The sequence below is a fragment of the Takifugu flavidus genome, chromosome 4, assembly GCF_003711565.1.
Source record: "Takifugu flavidus isolate HTHZ2018 chromosome 4, ASM371156v2, whole genome shotgun sequence".
NCBI classification, from domain to species: Eukaryota; Metazoa; Chordata; class Actinopteri; order Tetraodontiformes; family Tetraodontidae; genus Takifugu; species Takifugu flavidus.
In genome coordinates, this window is record NC_079523.1 from 4,808,533 (window position 1) to 4,835,778 (window position 27,246).

At 47.9% G+C, this 27,246-nt stretch overlaps 2 protein-coding genes across 47 annotated transcripts in view; one reads left to right on the forward strand and one right to left on the reverse strand.

Moving 5' to 3' along the window:
* Positions 1–22,172, forward strand: part of cast (calpastatin) — a 71,302-nt gene extending 49,130 nt beyond the window's left edge. Inside the window, exons 1-36 of one of the 46 annotated variants that reach the window (XM_057030054.1) lie at positions 349–735; positions 1,833–1,916; positions 11,542–11,610; positions 12,520–12,663; positions 12,925–13,032; positions 13,671–13,772; positions 14,150–14,293; positions 14,395–14,433; positions 14,511–14,609; positions 14,700–14,780; positions 14,943–14,981; positions 15,616–15,702; positions 15,787–15,858; positions 15,930–16,025; positions 16,114–16,230; positions 16,298–16,402; positions 16,497–16,613; positions 16,699–16,875; positions 16,946–17,056; positions 17,617–17,682; positions 17,768–17,872; positions 17,965–18,081; positions 18,167–18,280; positions 18,567–18,680; positions 18,834–18,938; positions 19,184–19,300; positions 19,386–19,556; positions 19,626–19,730; positions 19,815–19,937; positions 20,008–20,100; positions 20,193–20,234; positions 20,310–20,444; positions 20,587–20,673; positions 20,916–20,945; positions 21,165–21,276; positions 21,375–22,172. In XM_057030054.1, the coding sequence (XP_056886034.1) occupies positions 700–735; positions 1,833–1,916; positions 11,542–11,610; positions 12,520–12,663; positions 12,925–13,032; positions 13,671–13,772; positions 14,150–14,293; positions 14,395–14,433; positions 14,511–14,609; positions 14,700–14,780; positions 14,943–14,981; positions 15,616–15,702; positions 15,787–15,858; positions 15,930–16,025; positions 16,114–16,230; positions 16,298–16,402; positions 16,497–16,613; positions 16,699–16,875; positions 16,946–17,056; positions 17,617–17,682; positions 17,768–17,872; positions 17,965–18,081; positions 18,167–18,280; positions 18,567–18,680; positions 18,834–18,938; positions 19,184–19,300; positions 19,386–19,556; positions 19,626–19,730; positions 19,815–19,937; positions 20,008–20,100; positions 20,193–20,234; positions 20,310–20,444; positions 20,587–20,673; positions 20,916–20,945; positions 21,165–21,263 (3,450 nt within the window). In that variant the 5' untranslated portion in view covers positions 349–699 and the 3' untranslated portion in view covers positions 21,264–21,276; positions 21,375–22,172. Of the gene's footprint in view, positions 1–343; positions 736–985; positions 1,197–1,832; positions 1,917–4,067; positions 4,270–8,237; positions 8,426–10,646; positions 10,704–11,541; positions 11,611–12,519; positions 12,664–12,818; positions 12,843–12,924; positions 13,033–13,670; positions 13,773–14,149; positions 14,294–14,394; positions 14,434–14,510; positions 14,610–14,699; positions 14,781–14,942; positions 14,982–15,615; positions 15,703–15,786; positions 15,859–15,929; positions 16,026–16,113; positions 16,231–16,297; positions 16,403–16,496; positions 16,614–16,698; positions 16,876–16,945; positions 17,057–17,616; positions 17,683–17,767; positions 17,873–17,964; positions 18,082–18,166; positions 18,281–18,566; positions 18,681–18,833; positions 18,939–19,183; positions 19,301–19,385; positions 19,557–19,625; positions 19,731–19,814; positions 19,938–20,007; positions 20,101–20,192; positions 20,235–20,309; positions 20,445–20,586; positions 20,674–20,915; positions 20,946–21,164; positions 21,277–21,374 lie in introns of those variants that run through there. The other 45 variants (XM_057030055.1, XM_057030067.1, XM_057030056.1 and 42 more) reach the window with 45 other exon arrangements.
* A 336-nt stretch (positions 22,173–22,508) lies between these two features.
* cd8a (CD8a molecule) lies at positions 22,509–24,351 on the reverse strand. The gene is made up of 6 exons (XM_057030120.1): positions 24,102–24,351; positions 23,697–24,023; positions 23,545–23,622; positions 23,361–23,468; positions 23,250–23,289; positions 22,509–22,865 (listed from the first exon to the last, which is right to left on the reverse strand). Exons 1-6 carry the CDS (start codon positions 24,148–24,150, stop codon positions 22,835–22,837), a joined length of 633 nt encoding a protein of 210 aa, XP_056886100.1. The 5' UTR covers positions 24,151–24,351; the 3' UTR covers positions 22,509–22,834.
* Between the last annotated feature and the right edge of the window lie 2,895 nt (positions 24,352–27,246).

Genomic DNA, 27,246 nt, shown 5'->3' on the forward strand with positions numbered 1-27,246 from the left:
AAAAGTAGAACAAAGAAACCAAAGTAAGAGAGATCTTAAAAAGCTATGAGGTAAATGCATATATTTATTTCATCGTCTCAAATAAGCCAAATAGAACAGAACTGAACATCAAAAGACAGAGTATTTTAACTTTATATATTATTTTTGCATTTGAACCTGGGGCTTCCATGGTGTTGTCCAAACCGGTGCAGTTCCACCGTCCGACCGGCAGAGAGCAGCATTGAGCCGGGAACCGTAGGGAAGCGCGAAGAGGGTAAAGAGAATGAGAGCGAGGTGCGTCAACTCTTCCGGGGGGGAGGGTCGCGTTTAAAGTTGAAAAAAATGCAAAGTCTCTTGCACACCATAAAGAAGTCTGAGGATTTCTGAAGGAATTAACGCCATCATTTAAGCAGCTTGTGCATGCATGCTATTTTGCTTCACGCTGTTGAAAAGACTTTAATGATGCTCGTGTGCATCAGAGCACGTCCTGATTTCTGCTATTTATAACTGCAGACCCACACAAACACGCCCTCATTGCCACATTTACTTTTTTCATCGACTATCAAATCGGATTTTTGTTTCTCCAGCGGGAGGAGCAAATAGTTTTGTTCTTTTTTCCCCCTTGTGCCGATCAAGCGGATCGTCCCGCAGAGGTTTCTAAATTAGCAGGAGCCCATCGGACCAGGAGGAAACTTTGAAACCAACCGCAAGAGTTAAAAGATGCCACAAAAGAGGAAAAGCCACGGCGATAAGAAAGTAAGTTTCTCCTCCTGCTTCTTTGAAGAGGAGCTCCGAAATGGCGTCAGAAGTCAAAGTCACGGAACTGCACGGAAACGTTGCTTGTTTTCCAGCTGCTGGGGGGGGGGGGGGGGGTGGTTGGTTTTTGCCTGATAAGCATCATAATGATGCCTTGTGTTTTCCTGCGTGTCGGTGCGTGCGTGTGTGCGCGCTCTCGACCTTCATCTGACCATCTTCGCAGGATACAGTGTGTGTATGCGGAAGAATGTTCGGATGCAAACACCGGAGACGGTTTTGCGTGATAATTTGGTGCGTATGGGTGTGTGCGCGCGCGTTCGCGTGTGCGGGGAGTGGCACAGGCAGAGTGAAGGACGTGCTGAGGACCGAAGAAGCTTGCAGAATAGTGCTGCTGTGAACCTTTAGGCCGTTGTTGTCGCCCCCGAGCACCCATGGCTTATGCTGCGTTCTGGATGAGCACTGTGAGTAAATCTGCAACTTTTCCATTGGCGCCGTTCTTCCTCTCGGAATTTAGCCTTCCAGGCCAGTCAGGGAGGAAAATGAAAGTCAGGATGTTGGAATGCTGTCTGAGTGGCACTACTTCAGAGCTCCCCGTGAAAAACAGACTTTAAAGTTTGAGCTTAAAGTTGTAAATGATTGCGTAACTCTAGCTTTACCTATATTCTGCCCCTCCTAGCCTTCACAGGCCAGGGTGTGTGTATTTAACTAAGATAGAGCTCTGCGTGTCCTCCAGGATAGAGGTCAGGATCTGTTAGAGATACTAAACTGTTTATGGTAAGATTATTCTGTACATGTCAACTTGTACAGCTAATTACCAACCCAGTGCTACAGTAATATGACCTGCGCACTTCCATTCTGTATTGCCACCTCTTAGATTATGAAATTCAGATTAGGATTATTTGCATTTCTTTAGACTGTTGCTGAATGATCTAACAGCAGCACAGTTTACACAGATGTTAAACAAATAAACTGCCGACACAATAGGTCCATTTCTCTACATCCTGTACAGGCATTCAGAGCCAGAACTCCTGTGTGGTTCAGAGGCTGTTGGTTAGAATAACAACTCTGTGTGTGTGTGTGTTTGTGTGTGCATGTAGCACGGAGGAGCTGCTTCCCAACTGGAACTCCATCACAACAAGCCCTCAGCCTTATATCCCAGTGATGTGTCCCAGTATGGCAAGGTACTGACCTCATCTCACCTCCCGCTGCTCTCTTGGCCGTGGACCCAAAAAGACTTTACTCTGCTGTTTTCCATTTTTGAATGTTTTTGTTTGCGTATGTGGGACCTGAGCTTCAGTTTCATTTGGAAAGCAAAAGCATCTGGATTTCGCAGCAGCTTATCTGATGGATCTGTGTTACGACACCTACCTCTTGTGCCCTGACTGGTAGAAACAAGAAAGCTGTGTGATCATTGTTGAAGATGAATGGAGGGAGTGTTCCTAAGGCCCAGTCGCTCATGTCTCGGCGCCTCGATGTGGACTTCACAGCACTGTTAACATGAACCGGGCTGTCATTGCCGCTGATGAAGTGCGTATTTAAACATGTGAGGCGATATTTGCTTTAAATAGTGTTGCAAGCGAAACTGAAAGGCACGTTGTCAGGCTGAGGAGGGGTTTAGCTGCTGCACGTTTGCAGGTGAGCAGGAGGAAAAAAAGGAAGCGGCTCTATTTTTCACCTGTGAGGTGATGTGAACAATAACTGGGGGTCCTGCAGGAAGACGACTGACTTCAGGAGACAGCTTCTGACAGAGCTACAAAGAAAAAACCGCTCATCTGTGAGATTAGATAAATGGTTTGGTCACAGGTTAAAAGGTGACTGTGTGGGTCTGTGGAGCCGCGGACGTTTGACCTCTTCAGGGCCCAGTGAGGACTGGCGGATGACAGCGGGCTAAATATAAAGAGGCGAGAGTGCCACTTCGGCAGCAGAGTCCTGTTACATCATACGTGCACGGTCACGTGGCACCAGCGGCGTCCGCTCCGCTTATAGATTTAACCTAAACTGCACCGCTGCTGTTTTTAATCTGATGTCGGAGTGAACTGAGCCCAGGCTCCTCTGGATGGAGGAGCTTTTATCAGTGCAGCAGCTTTTATCAGTGCGGCTCATTCACAGGGGCGGGAACAGGTGTGTCGCTGTGTCACACCTGTTGCCTCTGGACGATGTGCCAAACTGTACGTGTGTGTGTTCGGATGGGAAACAAAAGCAGAAAACAAACCGGTGCAGCTTCATTCCAAAGCTGGCACATCAGCTGGAGCCTCAGGCTTGGCCCCTCCGCCCTTCCCTGGGGAGGCGTGTTCCGTTTGATAACCTTTGGAATGCAGCACAGAGGCTGTGGCCCACACTCTGTCAGTGCAGCCATCCTGAACCTGGAGCACAGATAAAGGCTCTAATAAATCAACTTAGGTATCCTATCAGAAACGAGCTGGAGCAGCCAAACGGTCTTAGTTTGCGTTAGCCGCGGGCACGCTACCTAGCGCCACCTGCTCTTCGCAGAAGAGTGTAAAGTTTAACTTCTGGTGATTTTAACCGACTGATTCCAGATCAGTGATTTGTGCCGAGGTCGTCCTGTCTGAACAACTTCCACCTGAGACATATCCGAAAACCAAGCATGTGTGAGGAAGAGCCTCAGAACTATGCTTGGAATTGTCCCTTGCATTCTCTTGGGCTGGTCTGAGGTCCACAAGAACACTAATCATCAACCACCACACGTTGAACGTGAGCTTTAGTAACAATTCAACGTTTCAGAACACTCGGGTGTCTTAAATCAGGACGTTTACCGGTCAACAGGTCCTGGAAAGGCCCTGTTGTAGGTCGGCATTTCAGTATTTCTAATACTTGACCAGTTTTTGAGTGCTTCCGGGTTTAAAGTTTGTTTTTCCTGAGTTTTCAGCGCGTCTGGGCTCTTCGGCACGCAGCTGTTAGGTCATTGAGCCCTGCCTCCAACTCTCAAAGGTAATCTGGGAGCTGGGCGGCGCAGCAGCGGTTTACTGCAGCGCACATGAGGTGTGTGTGTGTGTGTGTGTGTTCAAAGTCTGTGTTTCATCACATCTGGGTGTGCACAGACTTGTTAATAATTTCATATATGTCTCCAGACCAAACTGTGTTTTTCAGAAATTACGAAGGAAACAAGACGTGTGCACGTGTCCCCGAGACGAATGTTCTCTCGTCCGGTGTTTGTCACTCCACAGCCAGCTCGCTTCTCTTAATAGCCCAGGGAATTATGGGAATTATGCCCCGGCCTCTGAAGGCTCTCACTTCTGATCCTTCCCCTTCTTGCCTTTTGCTCTATGGCCACGCCCACTCCACCTTCAGACCCGCCCCTTTCCTCCCTGTTCCAGTCCACTCCCCGGGTGTCAGAGGCATGCTGCACGCTCTCCGACGGGACAGTGCCTGATAGACACACACACACACACAGAGGCAGACAGACAGATTGACACACGCACTCGGATACTTTGACACAACATGGGCCAACTTTTTAGCTGGATTCGAGGCCCACGGGAGAGCTCAGCCCTGCAGGATGTGGCCGTGGAGGAGCAGGTGTGTGTTTGTGTGTCACAAGTGACAAGTCTGAAACTGTCCACGTCTGTTTTGTGTTGTTACTTTAAATCGGCAAGTGTTAGCATGCACAGCATGTGTGAGCAGTTGTGTACTTAAGAAAGGAGGAGAACTCTGGTGTTTCTCTCTCTGTCTCTCTTTGTCTCTCTGTCTCTCTCTCTCTCTCTCTGGAATGTGAGGCTGCTGGTCAGTCTCTCCCAGTTCAGAGCCTCAGCTTGACTTGTGCAGTAGTGCCGTATTAAACAGGGCCGCCTTGTTTGGTGCCTGTCGCTGCACGTTCCAAACTGCCTCTGCGCTGCCCTGAACCTACAAACATTTCTTTTTCTCCTATTTTGGACTGCTGAAAAGGCAAAGGAACATCGCAGTTGGACAGAGTTTGGTTCTCCTGTGATCATTAGCAGCTCAAACTGTCTGTAAGGGAGTGTGCCGGAATTATGCTTACGTGTTCTTTTTTTATTTGCACTGTTTTATTTGCTGTAGCCTTAATGTGGTTGTCATACTTTTAGACATTCAGCTGCTGATGTGACAGTCCCACCCTGCACCAATGGGTGGTCAATAGAACGCTATCATGGCTATGCTAGTTTGTTTTAAAGTTTCAACTCTTTTGGAGGAGGGGACGTTCAAACAAAGACTGTATACACGACGTGATGATGTCACTCAGACCAGAAAGTTTAAATCATTTTTGGCACCCAGATGGTTAATATGAAGTAAACTTTTGCTTCAGATATGGCATTTTCTTTGCTTTGTTTTGGAATTAGCAGACAGAAAAGGAAACTGTCTTTTCCCCTCTTCCTGTTTAACTGTTGTCTCTCCGTCCGTTTCCTGACACACTCCAGTATCAGAACTTGACTAAAATCCTCGTGAATTGCCCAGAGTGGCATTAGCGGGTCTCTATCGAACAGAAAACAAATAAGACTTATTTTAAATGAGGGTGTATATTTTACTTAAGTTAAAAAGGCAGAGAGTAGCTCAAACATAAATGTTAACTGATGCTAACTGATGCAAGTTAACGTTTAAGTTTGTGCTGATTCAGCTAATGCTAAAACCTGTAAAACATAATCAGAGCAACCAACTGGCATCACTGGTATCACAGATAAACAAGTTCAAGTAAAGTTATTCCTCTTTTGTCTTAGGGTTATATGCAATTTACACCCCAAAAAGCAAATGCAAGGGTGCAAATTAGCCATTTATTTGCTGGTCATGGAGATAAACAGACCTATTTACTCACACGGGCTTTAAAAACTGACTCACGTACAGGTGGAGCACCAGATACATGAATAAACAGGCCATATTTTCCCATCTCCGACCCTTTGATACATGAGACATGTGTGAAGTCAGTGTGAGTGATCTAAAAAGGCAGCAGCTAATCAGCTCATTCGTTGCTTAATTGCAGTGAACCCTGGGGCCTTGTGCGTGCTTGTGCCCAGAATAGAGAAACAAACGCTGTTCATGTGGACATAAATTCACACGCATTTAGTTGGACAGCTACCTGTTACGGAGAGCTATTTTTGAACGCCGTTCTTCTTGCAGTCTCTGGGAACCGTCGAATTTCTCGCCCTGCTTCCTGTTGACTGCCTGTGAACGCGGCTGCTGGATATTTGTCATGACGGATATTTGTCATGACGGTCCGTCCGAGGAGTGTCTGATTTGTGTGTGTCTGATTCGGCTCGTGTTTCCAAAATAAGCCGTCGATACTCGTAAACATCACGTCGATTACGAGGGAGGAGAGGTCACTGATGTAACCTGATCCGGCGCACCAGATTCTCAGTGTGGCTGCGTGCAAACGGGTGAAAGGCTGGAGTCAATCATGTCACATCAGCGTTACAAGCTAGTTTTCTCACGGATCCCAAACATTTTTAATTGATGTCTTATGTCACCATCTCCTGACGATTTTAATATGAGCTGATACTATAATGATGGCAATAATAATGGCGGCATTTTATAGCTATCCTTTTTAGGTTATTATTTTTCCTGGACGGATGACTCAAGAGCTCTCCAATAACTAAGCATGGACATTGATCGCCCCCTGGTGGATGGCTGTGGTATTGGGACACCTATCTGTAATCAGTGGGGTCCCCAGGATGGATCTCTGTGGCACGCCGCTGTTTCCCTTAAGATAAGACTGCCTCAATTTAGTAGCATGAACTCAACTGCTGCATTCAAGCTGTTATAGGTACGATTTTGCAGCTTGTGTATTTATTATTAATCCATTATTAATTGTGTATTACCTATTGACGTGACAGTCACAAAACTTGGCAGCAGCTAGTGATCTAGGTCTGCAGAATCTGTAACTCCTTTAATAAATCTTTCTACGGCCACTTTAGACCGCGTGTCACAATAATAACAATAAATATCACTTGATCTAGATCCTCACCATCAGCACCCTTTGGAACGCTTGTGACCTTGGTGGTTCCCCATAGTTCCTGTTTTTTCTTTTTTTTTTTTATAAAAACAAGAAGAACCCAGGGCTACAATGTCACATGCTAGCATTAGCGTCCTAGCAACTCCAAGTTTTTGAATAGCAGAGGCGGAAGCCAGTAAAAATATCATGTAAAGGCATCTTGTCTCACTACATATTTTTGCCACCCATATTTAACCCTAAAACTCCCAATAAAACAGTTACAGCAAATCTATAAGCTACATCCCTCATCGCATATTCCTTGCGGCCAGTCTCCATGGTTACAGCGCCTTTAATGAAAACAAACAAAACTCTGCTGTTGTTCACACTGAGTAAAGAGGCCGACCTGCTGTAATTCACACACAGTATGTTTTAATGAGGATCCTCAGAGCCTCCCCACAGACGTAGTCCAACATTCCTGATTATTGAAGCGTCACGTTCACCTCAGCATAGCCGTGGCTGGTCTGCACGTGCTCCAGCTCAGTAGTTGTCAACAAAGGTAACTGTCATCAGGGGTTACCATGTACGGCGTTGGGATGCAGGCATGTTTGCCTTCTCTCCCTTTTGTTTTAGCTCTTTTTTAGCTGCTTTCTAGAATATTAGATGCTCCTGTGTCTTCTTACCACTGATCTTGGATCAGGTTTGATCCAGCAATGGAGAAGAGCAGCTTCCTGTTTTAATGCAAAGGTCCTTCGCGTGTGTAAGTGATTGAAATCTTGTGATTGATTGTCAGAGAAGCATGCATGCATGTGTTCATCTGACCCCCACGGATGTCACATTCTTAGTGTTAGTTTAAAGAGTAACACAGGTAATAGTGTAGCTGCGCAGAAGAACCTCCATGTGTTCATTCAGGCCGGTGAAGAAGCTGGATGTTTGGTACCTTCACGTCTTCATGCTCGGACACCAGGGGGCGCTGCCCACCAAACATTCTCCATCTGTTCAGAAGTTTAGACTCAGGGTTGTTGAGGGGAAAAACTCCATTTATTTATTCATCTTTTCTCGCAAAACCTGTCGCTTCCACCCTGAAGTCATCTTTCCTGCTCCACGGGGCCCCTCTGACGCCCTGTAAGGGCCAGAAGAGAGCCTTTCAGAACTAGCGTCTGTGATGATGTCACTTCCTCCAGCCTTCCTTACTTTTTTCTGCTCTTTTCCCCTGGCTGGCTTTGGCTGTGGTTTAAAGGACATGTGATGTAGTTCACTTCCGTCCCCTCTTCTTTACATTACACACACACACACACACACACACACACACACACACACACACACACACACAGACCCTTCAGTCTAGATTCCTCAGCAGTGAGTCGCTCAGTCACACCCAGACTGAACCAAACGCTGCAGCAGGGTAGCGGCTTCTAATCCTCCTCTCTGTTATCAAACAGCAACCCCCTGACACGGCCCAGCCCAAAGTTTCTCCAGGCAGCCCTTATATCTTTATCCTGGCCAGCAGAGAGCGGGGGTGGGGGGGACTTCTCCACAGACCGTCCAATGTGACCCAGCCTGCTGACTGGGAGGCGGAGCCTGAGCCGCTCAGACATGTTGTGCTGCTTCCAGAAGGCGGGACAGCAAGTTCTGCGCTGCTGGGTGTGTGTGGCCGCCCGTGTTTATGTGTGTGTGTGTCGGCTTGTTGACCTACACATACAGTGAGGATCCAGTAAGTCGCCACAGTGGGTAAACTGGGGCGAACTGGTGCGCACCGCAGCTTATTCTAGAGGATTTACACCGAAGATCAGACTCATGGTGCGTATGCAGACCGTGTTTCCTTTACTGCGAGTGTCTTCTTGTTAAGAGTTTCCTGTCTGAGGCGGCTGAACGCCCCTCTTGCTGCCTGCTTTTGTGTGTTGGAAGTTTGCCTAAAGTTTGAGCGTCTGCGCTGTCACGGAGCCAGTGACAACGAGGCGGTGCAGGGCTGGAACACGTATGAATCTGCCCTGCTGCCTCGTCCAGACTGAGCAGATACAGCGGCCGACACCTAAAACCTCTCTGAAACTGGTTCGTGTGCTGCAGGGCTGTAGAAGTGAGTCGCAGCGCCGGAGTCGCTGCCCCACCACAGGCAGCTGTATTAAAAGCTGCTTCTCAGATGAAGTATCGAAGTATTACAGGGCCACTGACTCATGCCTTCGTCGCTTCTTCCTCTCAGCTGTCTCTTGGCTCCTGAATCTCCCCCACAGCGCTGATAGTTCTCTGCCCTGAAACTTGCCCCGAGTTAGAACCCCTCTGACCCCCCCCACTACCACCTCCTGACGCCTCAGCCCAACACTGGCGGTTGTTTCCGCGTCTGAGGCGGCGCGATAGCTTCATTATATAACGGCTGGAAGCTTTTCCAGGACTATATTGAGGCTGATCTCAGTTCTGTGGTTTGCCGGGTGGGGCCCGACGTTAATCATCAGTTTTCATTGCAGGCCGCTGCTCTTGTTTCATGGCTTTCTGATACAAATAAGGAGGGGATTGGACACCGTCAGGAGTGTGCACGTGCAGCCTGGATGTCCAACGCACATCCACATCATTCCCAGTTTTAAATGGCTGCTGACAGACTTGTTAACGCTGTTCCTATTTTGACCCGGATCTGCGGCGTTCCCAGTACACACTGGGACCGAGATGCTGTTTTTAGATGTGTCACATGATTTTGTTATTGCCGTCCACCTGTTTCCAGTTTGGTTTTCTGGTGGCGCCAATCTGTGTGGGACCATGTGTCTGAAAGCTGCGGATGCGGTGTTGAAGGAGAAGCTTTCTGTCTCCGTGGCGCTCGATAACGGCCTCGCCGTTTCCCCTAAAATAACAGATACGCCGCCTCTTCCTCCCAGCACTTCAACATTTGCCCTCAGAGCTGCTGCAGAGCAAGCCTCAGCACTTCTAAAGGTGATGTGTGCTGTTTAGGGCTGCGCAGGCGCCACAATGAGTTCAAGAGAATGTGCCAAATTCCTCACTCAGCGATCGGACGGTGGCCGAGATGGATCGGTTGGAACCTGAGATCCCGTTTGGACCTTCAGGAGATGAGTAACAGGCTGTTCTGGTCCATGTGTTGACTGGGCCAGTCTGGAGCTGCAGAGCTTCTGTCAGGCACGCGCCCACGGCGGCATCCAGGCAGACGTGTAGGATGTACAGTATATGCAGGCCGGTCTGGGGAGTGTGGAATGTCAGACAGATGTGCGCTCGGGGAGGATCTCAGGTGTGTGCATGTGCTCGGCTGAAAGAGAGCAAACACTGTAACAGGTATGGAAGTTGAACACGGCAGCTTGGTATACTCATAGAGGCGGTTCAAAGTCTCCATTCTGACTCTATTGTTTCTTTAATGAGCTATAAATAAAGTCGCTAACCAGTTTGTTTGGCTTTTATTGAAGTTTCTGGGTGGTTCAGGGTTCTGAATGTGCTGACTAATCAGTCTTTGTTAGGTGGTGTTGCTATTGAGAGCAGAGATTTAAAACCCAGCATTTCTAGATCTTCCGTAACTGCAGAGACATTAAAAAAAGATCTTTACTGTTCCCCAGAATTAAACACTCCTATGTGAAATGTTAGTTTCCAGTCTGAACAAGGCCTCCGATGTTATGCTAAGCTAAGGCTAAGCTGACTGAACACACACAGCCTTTTTCTTCAGAGTTTTGAGGTTTTATATGACAGATTTAAATTAGATGTGGAAGTTACAGAACCGGTAAACTGAGTTACAGAAATGTGACATTAAAGAGTTTGATCATTTTGTGCTTTTGAGAACATAGAAGTATGTATAGTGTTCTGTAATCTTCCAGAATTCCTGACAAATCCAGTTTTGCTGGGATGAGACTGATTAAACTGTCAGCAGAGCTCTGCTTTGATCTTTTTGGTAAAATACAACATTCCCAGTCAACCTACTCCATAAAACATACAATCCGTATCGTAGAAACCATCATTGTAAACCTTTTTTAGGGAACCTGATTGTACTCAAGCAACATCTGGACCTTCAGTGAGGAGGCCCTGACTGTGACATCACTTCCTCCTTTTAATGAGGCAGGACGTCAACTCTCAGCTGAGATCTTTCAGAAAGGTGCAGCCATAGACATTAAACACACACACACACACCTATGGTCGCACACGTCACCGCAGAAGCTTGCGTGAGCAGAGAGGAGATGGGATGGTGCGCCGTCATTTCAGGTGTGTGAAACCTGCGGTGCTGCCGACCTGGAGTCAGTAGGGTGGAGGCCTTCTCTTCTCTATTGACAAAGCCTGGCAGGACTGGGTTTGGCTCTGCTGCATATTTGGCTGCAGTTGTCAGTAATACAGAAGCACATACATAGCTGGATGTTAAAGGGACGACAGAAAGTCCATTATTACCCTTGTTGTTGTTATTATATCCAGCCAGAAGGACCGGTTCAGATGATCCAGAACTGCTGGTAATGCCTAGGACACATTTGCACCTCATAGTCTGTTAAATGATGATTTTCAGGGATTAAATGTGTTGCTAAGTGGAATAATATTGACGGTAGGGCTGATCTGACTGTGCTGGACCTGGAATAACTGGTTGAATCGTGGATACCAGTGCATTCCCCTGGCCATGAACTAAAAGCATGAAGATTTGCTGCTGACAGGAGGCCAACCCCAGCCATGAGTCACGCAGCCGTCGTCAGCTGCCGAGGAACCCGCCAGCGTTGCCAGCGCCGTTGCTACGGTGGCTGCAGCCACCAGCAGAAACAAAGTTGGGCCTCCGCTGCTACAGTCCCACTCTCAGCTGTGGAAGGTTGCATCAAACACCGGTGGGAGGACCAGCGGCTGAGCTTGACCCTTCACTGGGATGTCGGGGTGGTGGTCCGGGGGTTCTGGAGCCCTTGTGACGTGTTCTGGACTCTGTAACACATCTCTCTCTCTCTCCTTTTGTCTCGTTGCAGTCGCAGCCCAGCAGGACCGCACCTAAACCGGCAGCTCAGGTCTCCAGGGCCACGCCCGCCCAGTCTGAGGTATCAAACACTCCTTATAATGCCCTTTGACCTCTGACAGCGCGGCAGTCGCAGCTTCCTGTTTTTTAACCAGCGACCTCAGATCTGGTCGTGAGCTTCGCCTTCACACTCGGGTGTATCCGCGTCTTTTGCAGAGCCCAGAAAAGAAAACTTTGCCTTTCCTTGAGTTCAAACACAATAGAGGCGATGTTGTTTCCCATCATAAGAGAACACAATGGGCCCGTCTGTTGCTCCTGAATACGTGATCTCGGGATGGTTCTTGGGGTTTTTAAACGTCGGGATGAAAGAAGACGATCGACCTGTGAGCGGATAAAGGCTTTAAACCTTGTGGTGGTTTTTGCAGGACCCCCTCTACCGAGTTGAACATGGCTTCTCTGGAGATTTGAAGATCCTTGAGAATCCCACACAGGCACAGGGAGATCATGCAGACCCCACACAAAAGCACCCAGAACTACAGCCCAGAACCTTTTTGCTACAAGGCTGCCGCACGGGGAATTCCACTGGGGGGGAAGAGGCTAAATGTAGGTTAAAGGTTTCACAGCCGATTAACCTTCAGTGAGATCATGCAACTCCTGTTAGCAGCTGGCCTTGATGACTCTAAAACAGAGGGGTGAAATATGGGTCGGAGAGGATATGAAGGATGAGGTGCTGCCATTTCTGGTCCCCACAGAGCAGCTGGGTCACAGAGCCGCTTCGTTGTGGACCAAGATTTATTTTCTATAATCCTCCCCTTATATGGGAGAGCACGCAATATGTGCTGTCACTGTTGAAAACATCAAAGCTATGAGTTTTTATGTGTTTAAAAAAGGTTTTGGGGATCAGGTGATGGTATTTGGTGAGGAACCACAAACCAGTCAGAGCGAGTCTCCTTCAGCTGTAATGAAGGTAGACAACTTTGGTGTATTACAGAAGGAATCGTCAGGCTCTGCCATGGCTTCCAAGCCTGGGGTGGTAACCAGAGCAACAGGCGGAGCCACAGGAAGTGGCGCCACAGCGGGAGGAAGTGCTCTGACCGGAACTGCAGGGAAAGTGACGGCTAAAGCCAAAGCAGAGGTAGAGAGGCTCCGGATGCTAATAGTGGAAGTGGGCTTTAGGCTGTTTGTGCGTGACGTAACACTGACCGCTGCTTACCCACACATTCATCACGCTCCGCGCTCGTCACGTGGCAGCGCACGTTTCTTCTTCACTGCTCTCATTTGTCAAATCTTCCTCGCTTGTCTGTCATGGCATCAGTGAGTGCTACACCACGCTGGGCTGGAATTCTCTCCACACACTGACTTCCTGAGTAACTCTCTCCTGCTCCTTGGTTTGTAGACTAACACTGCGCTGGCAGGTGCTACTGTTATTGACATGTCGTCTGCTGGGGGCGCTGTTGTTGACATGACACCAGTGGGGGTGAGAGGTCCTAAAGAAATGTCAAAGGTAACGCTGTCATTGTGACTAATCCTAGAATGTGCTTTTTTAAAAACTCACATTTCCTTGACTGTTGACCATTTTTCTAAAAGGGGAATCATCAGCTAAATAAGCTTTCTTTCAGCCTGAATGCTATTTATTTACATAAAGCTGCTAATATAATTGTGCAGCTGCGTGCAGCAGTGAGCTTGTGATGCTAACTGTAGCGTACATGAGGTTATGATGCTAGTTGGAGCATTAATGAGGTTATGATGCTAACTGCAGCATTACTGAGCTTCTGATGGTGACTGTAGTAAAAACTGTGTTTTTATACTAGTTCATTTACTGGACTATTATTTGAGGTTCTACAATTTTCGAGGTGCTTGAATGCTTTTCAGCTTCTAAAAAATCAGATGGGAAGAGTAAAAATGGTCAGCAGAATTGTAAAACTAATATCTAACACTGTCTGTCTCAAATAACTCTGGTCTGAGTTGGTCTATTACAAGTTGACACATTAACGGCTGCAGCTCTTGTTGCGTGGAAATCGACATTTCCTCCTGTTTCGCACTGGAAACATCACCGATGCCTCTTTTAGACATGCTAACTGGATTGCTTGTGTGGTAGAATGTTATCCCTGTGTGCTAATGTAATCAGTTGCATGTTTGTAGACTGCACCCACTTCCCAAGTCAAGCCCACAGTTCCATCTCCTGCCGCACCTGCTGGCGTGGCAGCGGGCGCCTCTGTGACCAAACCTAAGGACGCAGCCAAGGTAGTCTGGACCACAACACGACGACGGCCCGCTTTGTTCTCCTGCAGCACACTGCTTTGTGTTCCGGTTTCTGTCTCATTCTGGCTTGTTTGGAACAAAGCTCTTGGATTTTTCTCACTTTTGTCCATGTGGGAAGGTGAAAGGCATCCGACTTCAACGTGTAACTCCGGTTACATTTTAAACAGCAGAGCAAAGACGGCGACATAATTCCGGTTTTTGATTGCACAACAACTCCTGACACTGTTGGCACCGAGTCAGCGACACCTTTCTCTTTCTGCTCCATTTTATCACTTTCTTGGGGTTTCTTTCTGCTCTTTGCCTCTGGATGTTTCCTGGCTGGCTCAGCTTGTAATGGGTCGACCCTGCTTGTGTTTTAGAGTACCGCTGCTGCAACAGTAAAAGCCGAGGCGCCTAAAGTTGATCCTGCAAAAGCATCGAAGCCAGCCGCAGTTGCCACGGCGGCGGCTGGGAATGTGTCCGTGCAGGGGAAGAAGGACGGAGCTAAACCCTCACAAACAAAGGTACAGCCGCCCACCTTGTCGCTCATCGACAGCGGAGGTGTTTTATGAGCTTTTCTGCCATGTTTTGGTCTCCTGCTGATTCCCTGTGGGATGTGTTGCAGGTGGAGGCTCCGCCCACAGCAGCTCCTGAGAAACAAAAGGTAAAACAGCATCTGAAGCCGTCTGTTGAGAACAGGTCGCTCTTGCTCTGGGATGTTGAGTTGTGCTGCATGTGCAGGCGCCGGTGGATCCCTTCGATGCACTGGCCAGCATCCTGCCCTCAGCTGAGTCTGTAGCGCCCCCACAGCCCGTGTTCACCGGCCCAGAGGTCACAGAGGTACAGTTGCCTGCTTGTGTGTGAGCGTTTGAGCGGCTTGAGCTGCAGCATGGACCTGCTGTGAGTAACCGTGTGCCGCATGTATCGCAGCATGGCATCGTCGCAGAGAAAGGTCACAAGTGCGGCGAGAGAGACGACACGCTGCCACCGGGCTACAGATTCAAAGACATGGTCAGTGCGCTCGTCTTTTGGTCACCGGCGGCTCGGGTGTCTGTTTGTGCTATGCAAGGACCCAGATTCTGAATGTTCTAAAGTTCTTTAACACTCACTGGAACTCCAGAAGAGCTGAATTTATTTATTCGTTCTTCTCTAAACACTAAATTTCTCCTCTAGGCTCCAGTTCCTGCGGATGCTAAACCCAAGGAAACGCCTGTAAGTGAATCCATCTCCTATCGGGAGCTCAGAGCCCCTCCCACTAACTTATATATACTTAGGAACTCAACATTCTGTAGAAAATGAACTCACACACACATGAGGAGGCGTCCCCCCCTAGCTGCTGTGATGTGGGGAATGTTGCAATGATGTGGTGGGTGTTGTCCCCCCCCTCCTTCCATGTGAGCTCATTGGCTCTTCTGTGTTTAAAACACAGATTCACAAACAGACGGAGCATGAAGGCAGCCTCAGCACACCCACATCAGCGTCATATCCATCCTCCTGATAGTCTTGTCTTGCTTTTTCTCTCTCATAGTTCCGCGTCTTTGTTTTTCCTCCACTCTGAATATTTCAGTTATTAACTTTTACGTGAATTAAAGCAGGTTTTTGAGTCTTTTTAACACCAGACCTGTCGTTTAGGGAGCTCACTCAGCATTGTCAGTGGAATGTGAAGGGTGTGTCTGTACTTTTCCTTCTCTGTTGTTACATGTACTCTGGTTCACATTATTTTTCCCGTTTTGTTTGGCCTCGTCTTGACCAAACGCGCCCCCTAGTGGAGCATCGAGCCTCCCTCAACGTCATATATCAGGGTATTTTAGTGAGGTCATAATGCGTGTTCTGTGCTCCATTTTAGAAACCACTGACCACAGATCAGGCCCTGGATTCTCTTTCCTCTGGTTTCATTACTTCTGCTGCTTCATCTGCACCCACAAAGACAGAGGTGAGATTCCTCAAACCCGGCTGATACTCTGTTTTCCCAACATACTCACGCCACCATATTATCTTTTTTCCTGTGATTGCGTAGAAGAAGGACCACGTTGACATCGTCAGTGCCTGCACTGCTGGCCCCACTATCTTTGCACCACCTCCTGCAAAGGTAAGTAGAAATTCTCAGGAGTGTCCAGCTGAAGGTGCTGAAAAGATCTCACCACTTTTCTTTATTTCCAGATAACTCAAACTCCTCCAGCTGATAAAAAAGACAAAATGGTGAAAGTGTCAGATGATTTCTCTCTGGAGGCCCTACTTCCATCTGCTTCTACTAAGGTCTCGCAGCCATCCTTAAGTTAATATTAAGGTTTTTATTTGGGCTGACAGCAGTTTTGCTTAACTTTTGCATCTGTTTGGGCTCCAGGATGCAGCGGCCGTCCGTCCACCTGCTGACAAAAAAGCCAAAATGGAGAATGTTTCTGATTTCTCTCTTGAGTCTGTGCTGGACGGTAAAGTTGACACCAAGCCCAAGGCTGCCACGGTGAGTGGGAGAACTCATCTCCACGTATATCAGGGGTGTAGATGCTCAACCTCTGTCTCCCCCGCAGGACGCCTCCATGTCTCTGGACGCTCTCAGTGCTCTCTGTGACACGTTGCCAGAGGACGTGCCAAAGCCCGAGTCCCCTAAAATCCGACCGGAAGACATTGTCTCGGTATGAACTAACAGGTCACATGTCGCTGAAAGAAGCCAAAACTCTGGAGGATGTTTGTTGACTGAGTCTGTGTGTCCACAAACTGTTGACACAGGAGGACAAACTGAAGAAGGAGAAGGGCGTGCGTGTGGGAGAGAGGGACGACACTCTTCCTCCTGGCTACAGGTTCGATAAGGAAGAGCTGAAAAAACGTCCTGCTCCCAAACCTGAGGTGAAAACTCACTGTCTCTAAATCCCCGTCACACTGTCCCTCCGTGTGTGTCCCCCATTCCTGATCATGTCTCCTCGTCCTGCAGCCCAGCATGAGCTCTGGAGAAGCTCTGGACATTTTGTCAGGAGGCTTCATGTCCTCCTCAGCAGCTCCTGCGGTTCAGGCTCCAGTCCCCGCCCCTCCAGCCACTGTCCCCGCCCCCTCATCCACTGTCCCCACCCCCTCCACAGCTGTCTCCGCCCCCTCAGCTCCTCCTGCACAGGTACTCTCTGGATATTTTATAATTCCCCAGCATGAACCATCGTTAAATGATCTACTTAATGTCCTCACAGAAATCTCCTGAAGGCCCATATATAGCTGTGTGTCCTCCTGCTCCCTTCCCAACCATGGAGGCCTCTGATGACTTCTCCCTGGAGGGGGCGCTGAGTGCCTGCACTGCTAAGGTACAACAGGCCCCTGCCTCTATAGCTGCCAGCTTCTCTGATCAGAGCTAAACCTTTAACCTTTGACCCGTTGATCACCTCAGAATCTGTTTCAGTCTCACATCTTTCTGGACAGACGCAGCCACGTGTGCGGGGTTCAGTTCAGTGGAAGCTGATTATTGTTTAGTTGACGTTAACCTCCTGATGCTCAACAGCCCATCGGCTGTTTTTATGAAAAGGCCTTTTGCAGAACTGCTGCGTTCAAGATGGTCCAGATGCAACGAGCTTTAATATGTTTAGTCCTGCTCTTTAGTAAATTGAATCCACTTGTGCGCCCCGCTCCAGCAGGTGACTATTTATTAAATATAAAAAGCAAAAATTGACAGGACTCATCAGTGTGGCGTGAAAACCATCTGCAGATCCCAAAATAAACAGGCAGCTTTTATCAGGAGACGTAAAGTCCAATAAAACGCTTGATTAGAGCCATAAATGCTACAGCGGCGTCATTTAAATGTGAGTCCTGCCTGTTGTCCTCTGTCATTTGTTGGCTGAGGACTTTTCTGTTTTCTTTCTGTCTACAGAAAGTTGAATCCTCTGCTGTCCCGCCTGCAGCTGATAAAAAAGACAAAAAAGACAAGACTGGTCAGGTGAGTTTGTGTTCTTCTCACAAACCTGATTTACCAGGTTACACATCCTGGTACTGTAGATGCTCAACCTCTGTCTCCCCCGCAGGACGCCTCCATGTCTCTGGACGCTCTCAGTGCTCTCTGTGACACGTTGCCAGAGGACGTGCCAAAGCCCGAGTCCCCTGAAGTCCGACCGGAAGACATTGTCTCGGTATGAACTAACAGGTCACATGTCGCTGAAAGAAGCCAAAACTCTGGAGGATGTTTGTTGACTGAGTCTGTGTCCACAAACTGTTGACACAGGAGGACAAACTGAAGAAGGAGAAGGGCGTGCGTGTGGGAGAGAGGGACGACACTCTTCCTCCTGACTACAGGTTCGATAAGGAAGAGCTGAAAAAACGTCCTGCTCCTAAACCTGAGGTGAAAACTCACTGTCTCTAAATCCCCGTCACACTGTCCCTCCGTGTGTGTCCCCCATTCCTGATCATGTCTCCTCGTCCTGCAGCCCAGCATGAGCTCTGGAGAAGCTCTGGACATTTTGTCAGGAGGCTTCATGTCCTCCTCAGCAGCTCCCGTGGTTCAGGCTCCTGTCCGCACCCACCCCACCCCCACTGTAGAGGTACTCCATGTTGCACCCACATATACTGTTATCTTTTACTGTTACTATACTGATATTTTTTTCTAATAAATGTTTTACATCTAAAATATCTCATATTCTTTTGTGATATTTATTTAGGTCAGTGTAGCAACAGGTCTTCAAATGTTTTAAGATCTTTTATTGCTCGATTGCCTTTAAATAATCACAATATATCCAGTGTATTTTTTATATGGATGTTTTCTGCATTCTAAATTGGTTTTGTGCACTAAAAGGACAAGTGTAGTTTATAAAAGTCTCTGTTTTTCAGGTCATGGTTGAGGATTTATCAGCTTTGGACACTCTGAGTGCAGGTTTTGCTGCTCCAGCAAAAGCTCCTCGGGTCCATGCATCCGCCCCTCCACCCACACAGACTAGACCAGAGGTGAGCGTGCGTGTTTGTGAGTTTACTGAAACACGTTGTCCCTCTTGAACTTGTCCATCAACATCTACCCGTCCCCCTGTCATCATCTCTTCATCACTTCTCTTTTTATTTCTGTGTTTTAACAACCTTTAATTCCTCCTGTTCTCTCCTCAGGCCAAGTCCATCCCTTTTGATGCTCTCAGCGCTCTCAGTGACACGCTGGTTGATGACACACCAAAGCCCGAACCCCCTAAACTCAAAGCTGAGGATTTGGTGTCGGTATGAGAAACGTGTCGCACACAGATCACCTCCACTTGCTTGTCATGGTGTTTGCTTGGTATCATTTGGAATTCTGTCAGATGAGACGCCTCAAGATGTCAAAATCAGGTTTTATTAGAGGTTCTTTAGTTGACCTGTAGTCAAAAAGGAGATTTTTAATGACCCAATCGTTGGGCTTTATGGATTTAGGGTTAATGGATTTATTATGCTTATTTAACCACTTTTTTCCACTTTTCTTTTCACAGGAGGACAAACTGAAGAAGGAGAAGGGCGTGCGCGTGGGAGAGAGGGACGACACTCTTCCTCCTGACTACAGGTTCGATAAGGAAGAGCTGAAAAAACATCCTGCTCCTAAACCTGAGGTGAAAACTCACTGTCTCTAAATCCCCGTCACACTGTCCCTCCGTGTGTGTCCCCCATTCCTGATCATGTCTCCTCGTCCTGCAGCCCAGCATGAGCTCTGGAGAAGCTCTGGACATTTTGGCAGGAGGCTTCATGTCCTCCTCAGCGGCTCCTGCGGTTCAGGCTCCAGTCCCCACCCCCTCATCAGCTGTCTCCGCCCCTTCGACCACCGTCCCCGCCGCAACTGTCCCCGCCCCCTCAGCGCCTCCTGCACAGGTACTCTCTCCGAGACAATGAGATTCTGAGTTCTGGGCAGTTCTAACAGGTGCTTTGTCTCTCCCTCAGCCCTCTCCTGACTTCGCCCTGGATGCTTTGGCAGATGACTTCGTCACCTCTGCTGCTGCCCCAGCAGTGAAATCTGCGTGTGTTCCCATGGAAACCACCCCACAGGTACAGTAAAAATCATGCAAGCTCTCTTTTTTGTGCATTTTATCCTCTTTTCATCACTGTAGTTGATGTTTCCTGTGTATTCAGCTGGCAGCGGGTGCAGGTGGCGCCGTGGACCCTCTGGGTGCTCTGGACGCTCTGTCAGACACCTTAAAGGACATCAAACCAGTACCTCAGCCTGTCCCCACCCCCCTCAAGGATGTTGTAAAGGTAGACCGTATGGGAGAGGGGAGCGCCGCTTCATTCCGTGTGGGAGTTCTGATTTGTCGGGTGTTTGCAGGAAAAAAAGGTGGTAGAAGAGAGGCTGATTAAGATGGGGGAGAGAGACGACAGCCTACCGCCAGAGTACCGGCCCACAGAGGAGGATCGGAAGGTGGCCGACCTTTTAATGTTCCAGCGATGTGAGTCCGTTCAGATTTCACTGCCCGTTTTAATTTGTCTCATGTTCCAATTTGGTTTTTAAAGAAAATGGAAGAAGAGAAGAAAAAAGCAGGTCCACCAAAGAAGGTAAAAACGCACTGAGACAAACACGACGGAGGACGTTGAACGCAACAGGCTGATGTCCACACCTTTGTGTCACAGACTATGGATGAGAAAACAGCCTTGGATCTGCTGTCCAGTGACTTCACCCTCGCTCCAGCAGACCCCCCACCTGCTGCATCCGCAGGAGCCGCATCCAAGCTGGAAGCTGCTGCGCCGGAATCAGAACCCCAGAAGGTAGCGCAGACCCAACAGCAGCTCTTTCCCCTGTGTATTTGTTGACTTTCCCTGAATCAGAGTTTCATCCGAGACACAAAAGACATAAAGAATATGATCAGATTTGAAAGTGCCAACGATGGTGTGTTTCACTCTGTCCCAGCCAATGGCCGGACCTGTCCTGCAAACCCTGTCTGACACTCTGCTCCCAGGCTCCCTGGAGAGCAAATCAAACACAGACAAACCAAAGGTAAGAAGCTCTGAAGAAGCATCATTTCATTAGAGTAACAGTGTGTCTTTGTACGAAACACACTTTAAAGGTTTAAATCTGCAGAAAGTGAACTCATGAAGAGGCAGCGTGCTGTCCTTCATCAGCCTTTCAGTGCCGACGTTAGCTCCAGGGCCCCCCCTGGGGGTTGTTCTGTGAAGTGTACCTAATATTGGCAGCAAACTCCTCAGGAAGCAACAGCTTAACCGAGACTTCTGTTCCAGGGCAAGAGCAAGTCAAAGTCCAGGTCTAAAGTAAGAACAGCAGGCTGCATGAAGAGCTGCATCACTCCAAAATGGAACTGTTAATAAATCTGTTAGCGGAGCGTCAAGCGAGCGTATGCGCTGGTGACGCCTGCACAGCTGCATGTTGTGCCCTCTGCTGCCCCTGCTTCAGCAAACGCTCCCAGCCTTTGCATGCAGACCTCCTTTTTGCCTCGGTATCTTTGTAAATGTTCCTCTTTGTGATTTCAGAAGCAGCAGCCAGAGGAACCGCCAGCTGCCACCCTGCCATCGGCTAAAACGGGCTCAGACGTCGTTGCGACATCGACGAGCAAGGGCAGGAAGAGCTAGACGCCTTGGAAAGGTTCAATTCCTGTTTTTTTTTTTTTTAAATAGCAACAGGCAGCGGCCGCCACGATGGCGCAAAAACCGTTTTCACTCACTGCTGAATGTGTGTTGCAGGTGCGGCGGAGACGTCGGCTTTGGGAGCTGCTTTGTGGATAAATCTATTTTTCTAAATTGTCAAGGACGTGGACTGGATGAAAGATGAACCAAGACGTACACACACACACACACACACACACACACACACACACACACACACACACAGATGTCAGTTTCAGGTTGTGCAAAGCAACTTTTTATTGCTTGGTTTCCCGTGTACTTGATGAGATTCTGTTTTGGTTTCTGTCATGACAAAGACTCTGATGTGACAGGACAGAGACTGGGGGGGGGGGGTGCTCGGCGCACCTGCATCAGCTCTGCTCAGCGCTCCCCAGGAGTGCCGCACCGTGCAGCGGACGCTGCCTCAGACTGATCTCAGAGCAGCACCCGGGAGGGGGGGGGGGGTGTTTAAGGGAATGTTTGTGCAATGGTGTTGTAAAGTGACAAGCTCATAAAGACACTACAGCTTAGTTTGCTTCTGTTATGGACGACCCGTCCTGGTTCGCTTCTTAATTCCAGAGCTCCCTTCACGTGCCTTTTGCTTTCAAAGGGCTGTTTGGATTTAGCTGTGTAGGGGAAAAATACTGCTGGTACCAGAGGTGCAGCTTTGTAAACTCGTTGTATACTGTAAAGAAAGATTAATGCTCTATCTACCGAAACACTGTATTTTACTCCTCCTCCAGAGTCCTTTTCACTCTAAAGCCCAAAAAGTTGGATATTTTTTCCACTTCTTTTCTGTCTGTGTGATTGTGCATTGTGAGGGAATTAGAATTAAGAGCCGGTTTTATGATGTGGAGAATAAAGAATAAGTCCAAATGTGTGTGTGTGTGTGTGTGTGTGCGACAAAAGATTTTATCCTCGATGTGTCGATTTCTTAACGCTGCTCAGTTTGAAGCAATTTCCTTCAAACGGCTTCACCTCGTTTTAATGTCAAATTTGATGTACGATGAATGATTTTTGCAGACGAACATCAGCAAGTTGGAGGAACAAATAAATAAATCATAGGACACTCGAAGGCACGTGCAGTTCATTACCAGAACGGCTGCGTCGGAGTGGGAGCAGAATAATATTTATTCACCGTTTCTGCTCAATTTTATTATTAAAGAATGAGAAACAAAAGACAAAAAAAGCAGAGAGCAATGAAGCTGCATCTACAGGCTTTAATTCATTTATTGTAATTAAAGGTAATGTTTAAAAGCCTCATTCAGTTGTTAAATAGATGCATATTAGCAACCATGAATGTGGCTCATGTAAACAAAAATAGGCATCACAACTACGCACAAACTACATTACTTACATTTGAAGTGGCGTCAACATTGATTTAGTTGAACTTAAAAATATTGCGACATCAGTCTTGATTTTACTTTTTTTTTTCAGCTGTAAATTTGTGAACCCGTGAACGAGATGAAACCAGACTTGAGATCAAAGAAAATAACTGTAGAAACGGCACCATTTCGACATAACTTCTCCGACGGTTGTCATTTGTTTCCAGGAGGCTTCCCCCGAGGTCTGCAACCGAGAGACGGAGCGTAAAAATCCACAGATTTGTTATATTTGAAGACATTAAAATTAAAGACATTTTCTGTTAACAATAAGAATATTAATACTAGTTACAGCTAATTGTAGCTTGTACCAATAACGGCATTTAATTTTTAAAGATTAGAGAAGAAACTTCAATTGGAGTTAAATTTAATTTGAAATTTACTAAATTTTCTATAAAATTTCCTTAAGATCATAATTGGCCTTACAGAACAACAATTAAAAGACAATCGGTTACAAATTTAGGCAACAATGTGATTAGTTTTTAATTTATCATTTAAAAATTAAAACTAATTTCAAATAAAATGATTTTCCTGAAGCCCAAAAAGATAAAGCAAAATAAAACCGTCTTACTTTCTTTTGTAATGGTGCGGGCATCTCCGGGTTCTTACTCCTGCAGCAGGAAACACATTTTTAGTTATGGAGAGGGTGAAAACGTTGGCGTGAGCCCAGAACAGCACTCACTGTTGCAGTACAAAGCGGTGACGATGAGGAGGAGGAGAAGAAGGCCGCAGCCGCCGGCCAGCGGGCCCAGAATCAGCGGCGCGCAGGAGAGCTGGGTCCCGATTCCCCCTGGAAGAAAGCGGGTTTAGTGGCCATCGGTGCCGCCGCGGCGTCGCTCCTCTCTAGGCTGATCCCAAACACTAACCTCTGGCCTTGCTGCTGTCGCACGTGCACGCCGGCGCCGTCGTCGTTTGAGCGACCGTGGGTTTTTGCTCGACCGTTTCTGCGGAGAGGAAGAACCGGGCCCGTTCAGACGCTCCTCTTTTAGCGTTGGCGGACTAAAGTCGGAGAACTCACCTCCACGCAGCTGGGTCACCGGCCCGAACTGGAGTTCTTTACCCTTATAGAGCGACGCGCAGCAGTACAGGCCGCTGTCCTTTTGTCGTTGGAACGACTTCAGGGTCAGGATGTCTCTGTTGATCTTCCCATGGGTGAACTCCGAGCTGACGTTGTTTTCCGTCTTCTTCAATCCGTTGCTGAAAGAACCGATGAATTCCATCCAAGAGTTGTCCCGCACTCGAAACCAGACGGTCATGAATGCCGCCTGGCTGGGTTGACAATGAATGTCCACCTGGGCGCCCTCCTTCACAACGTTTTCCTTCTGATTGTCTCCAGGGGTTGTTTCTGAAAGGAGCGATAAGAGTTTTCAACAGGCACCAAGGGCAACAAACGGGCCCGACCTTAAAGACCACGCAAACTTACGCTGACAAAACACCAGAAACACCAGAACCTTCCTCCACTTTTGCTCCATTTTCTCCTCGCCGATGGCAAAAGCAACCAATTGTTCTTTACAGAGTTATCTGAAGCCTGCCAGAGACGACCCGGCGTGGTTCCAAACCCCGCCCCCAACTGCAACCTTCCTCCGCCGCGGCATCAAATGAGGCGATTGCAGCGAAGTGTTGCAGAGACCTGCAAACACGGTCGTGGTCTGCTGCGCCTTTCTGAAATGGAGCCCACCCGCCCCTCGCACCCCTGCCTCTGGGGCATCAAACATGGCGCCCGCCAACCAGAGGCTGACACACAAACGCAGCAGTGCACGGTGGGAAAGGATGCCAGGCTGCCAAGAGTCGCTTCGATCTCCAGTTTGACATTTTGACCCTCAGAACCAGAAACGGCGTTGATGGTAAAAGCTTTTTCACTGGTGACCAAGTAATTGGCCCCACCCACCAACCCACCCACCCCCCCACTGCAATTGTTCTCAGGAAACAGACCAACTCGAGTGGTTTCTTTTAAGCTCTACACTCGGCGTTTCACAACTCAAGACGTGTTCAAATTACGGGCAATGAAGTGTTTTAAAAAGCAGTTAATGTTGCACCCTGAGATCTGATCGGTGGAAACATCAGTGAAGGCGTAAAGAGCCAGAAAAGGAGGAGACGCTGTGATTGCTGACTGTTTTCAGGCCTCGCTGCAGGAAAACGCCGGTCAAAGACGCAGGGAAATTCAAGACGGCTCGCTTGTTTCGCGTTGTTAAACTCTGGGGGCGCAGGTAGACGAGAAGCTGGGAAACCTGCCGCCTCTGAGCCTCCGGGCCGCATCGCTGGCCACGCCCCCAGCTGTGATGTCACGGCAGGTGCCGCGGCAGGGCGAGTACAGAAAGAGCCAGGAGCGTTGCATTGTGGGACGGCTGCATTAGATGTGCTGCCTGAAAGTGGCTCTAATAAACTTATAAGTCCTAAACTTCAAATCCACTGGATCGTTGTGTTTCTGGTGCGTCAACTAGTAAATAACTAGTAACAAATAAACAGCAGCAGGAGAACTTTGTGCTGAGTTCACTGAACAAGCGCAGTGGAAGTGAAACTTCCCTCACGTGCTTCGAGGTCGATGGCGCAACCCCGAACCCGTCCTGTTTCCTGCCCCACTGATGGAAACGAAACGATCTGGTGAGGGGCAACGAGGGTGACATTTGATTCCCCAGTGGGCGATTTCAGTGTTCCACAGGTGGGAGGGAAAACAACCCGGTGAAATACCCACTTATCCTTTCTCTGTTTGCGCCGATCAACAGAGGTTCTGATGATCCGTTCAAATGCAAGCGCTCGGCCCGGTCGGGCTTCTGGGGGGGGGGGTTTGATAAGCGACCTTTGACCCTTTGCTCTTGGTGACAGGAAACTGGGCTGGTGTTTTCATTAAAGAGGGGATTCTGTTGATGCTGGTGTCAGAGGGGAGACCCAGTCTCAGTTAGACCGTGCACTTTTCCACATGGCTGTTTCAGGTCTGAGTCACACACACACACACACCTGCTCGGGCTTCCCTGTCTTAGTCACACAAGAAAGGGGCTCCAACCTGAAACTGACATCTGTGTGTGTGTGTGTGTGTGTGTGTGTGTGTGTGTGTGTGTGGTGGGTGTCCAGGGAACGCCAAGAAAACAAGCAACTCAAAGTCAAAGCCGTTTCTTAAACCTGCCAATGGCAGCAACAACACATCAACACGTCTCCTGGTCTCCAGCAAGCAACTTCAGGAATATTCTGGGATGGATGATGGTGAGAAATGTGAAGAGCAACAAGAGGAGTAAGTAGAAGGAGAGACCAGGAGGAGACGTCAGCAGGTGTTCTTTAATCATTTTCACTTCCTCTCAGGATCGTGTTTCTATGGTGCTTCAGTGGACGAGTGTGTTGAGACTAGAAACATTTTTAAATATAACTATAACTAAATATAACTTTCATGTATACACGTTATCCTGCCTTTCTGTTCAGCTCATCGTGATATTTTCTTGACCTTTAAAATGACCCCACTTTACTTACCGTAGCTTCAGGCAGCTAAAGCTCGAGCTAGCACACCGACACAGCTGACGGCACCATTTTATCACGTCTGACCTCGTTTTATGGTGTTTATTTGAAAACCTGTTTAGATTTTTGCATCTGGATTCGCACATCCTGACAGATGCTGTTTAGTTTTGTTGTTTTGAATCCAATGTGCTCGTTAAGGTCATGAAATATGAATTGTTCAAACCGTTTGATACCAATTAACTATCTGATTAAAGAACAAATAAGTTTTACACATCAAGTTTGTTAATTAGTTTAGTATAATTTCATAACTATTTCTAGCTACATTTATTAAAACCACAACAGTAATGTATTTATATTTACACTATTTAATGTCCACATGTTTATTTTCTTTGGAATACACACTAATTATTAAAGTATAATTCAGCCGTCTGCCCTGAATGAGACCAAGGTTTATATGAAGTTTACATTGATGGCGATGTTTGTTGTAAAAGCTGTAAAATGAGGTTTGATTTGGTGAACGTGGAGGTTGTGTTCACGTCAACGTGCATCTGTGTCGCTGCTGTTGCCGTTGTGCAACCGGCAGCTCCGTGTAATCCTGCTCCAGTTGGTCGATGGTGCAACGTGCAGGACGGATGCTGGAGACTGAAGAACGCCCGACCAGAACGCAAGAACGTGATGCCAGCCTCCATTAAATCCACCAGTGGTCACCATTTTTACATTTTAAGGCACACACACACACACACACACACACACCACACACACACACACACACACACACACACCTCTCTTAATGTATTTGTACCCTTGCTGTCTTCAGGTTTTCATGAAAGCTCTTTTCTAACTGAAGTCTTCAGAACTGTGATGTTCTCTTCTGTCAGAACTTGTGGTTCGCTCTGCGGTGCCTTTGTGGTTGTTTTGTGTCAGGCTCTCGACGGGGAGCTCAAAGCTAAAGTTGAGCGACAGCATCTGCCAGCTCTGTCTCTCCTCTGTCAACACAGACACACACAGACACACACACACACACACATACACACACCTGTGCAACCAACTGAGGCGGAGGTTGTTCGGGTCCCAGGGAGTGTGCGGGACCCTTTCCTGTGTATGTGTGTGTGTGTGTGTGTGTG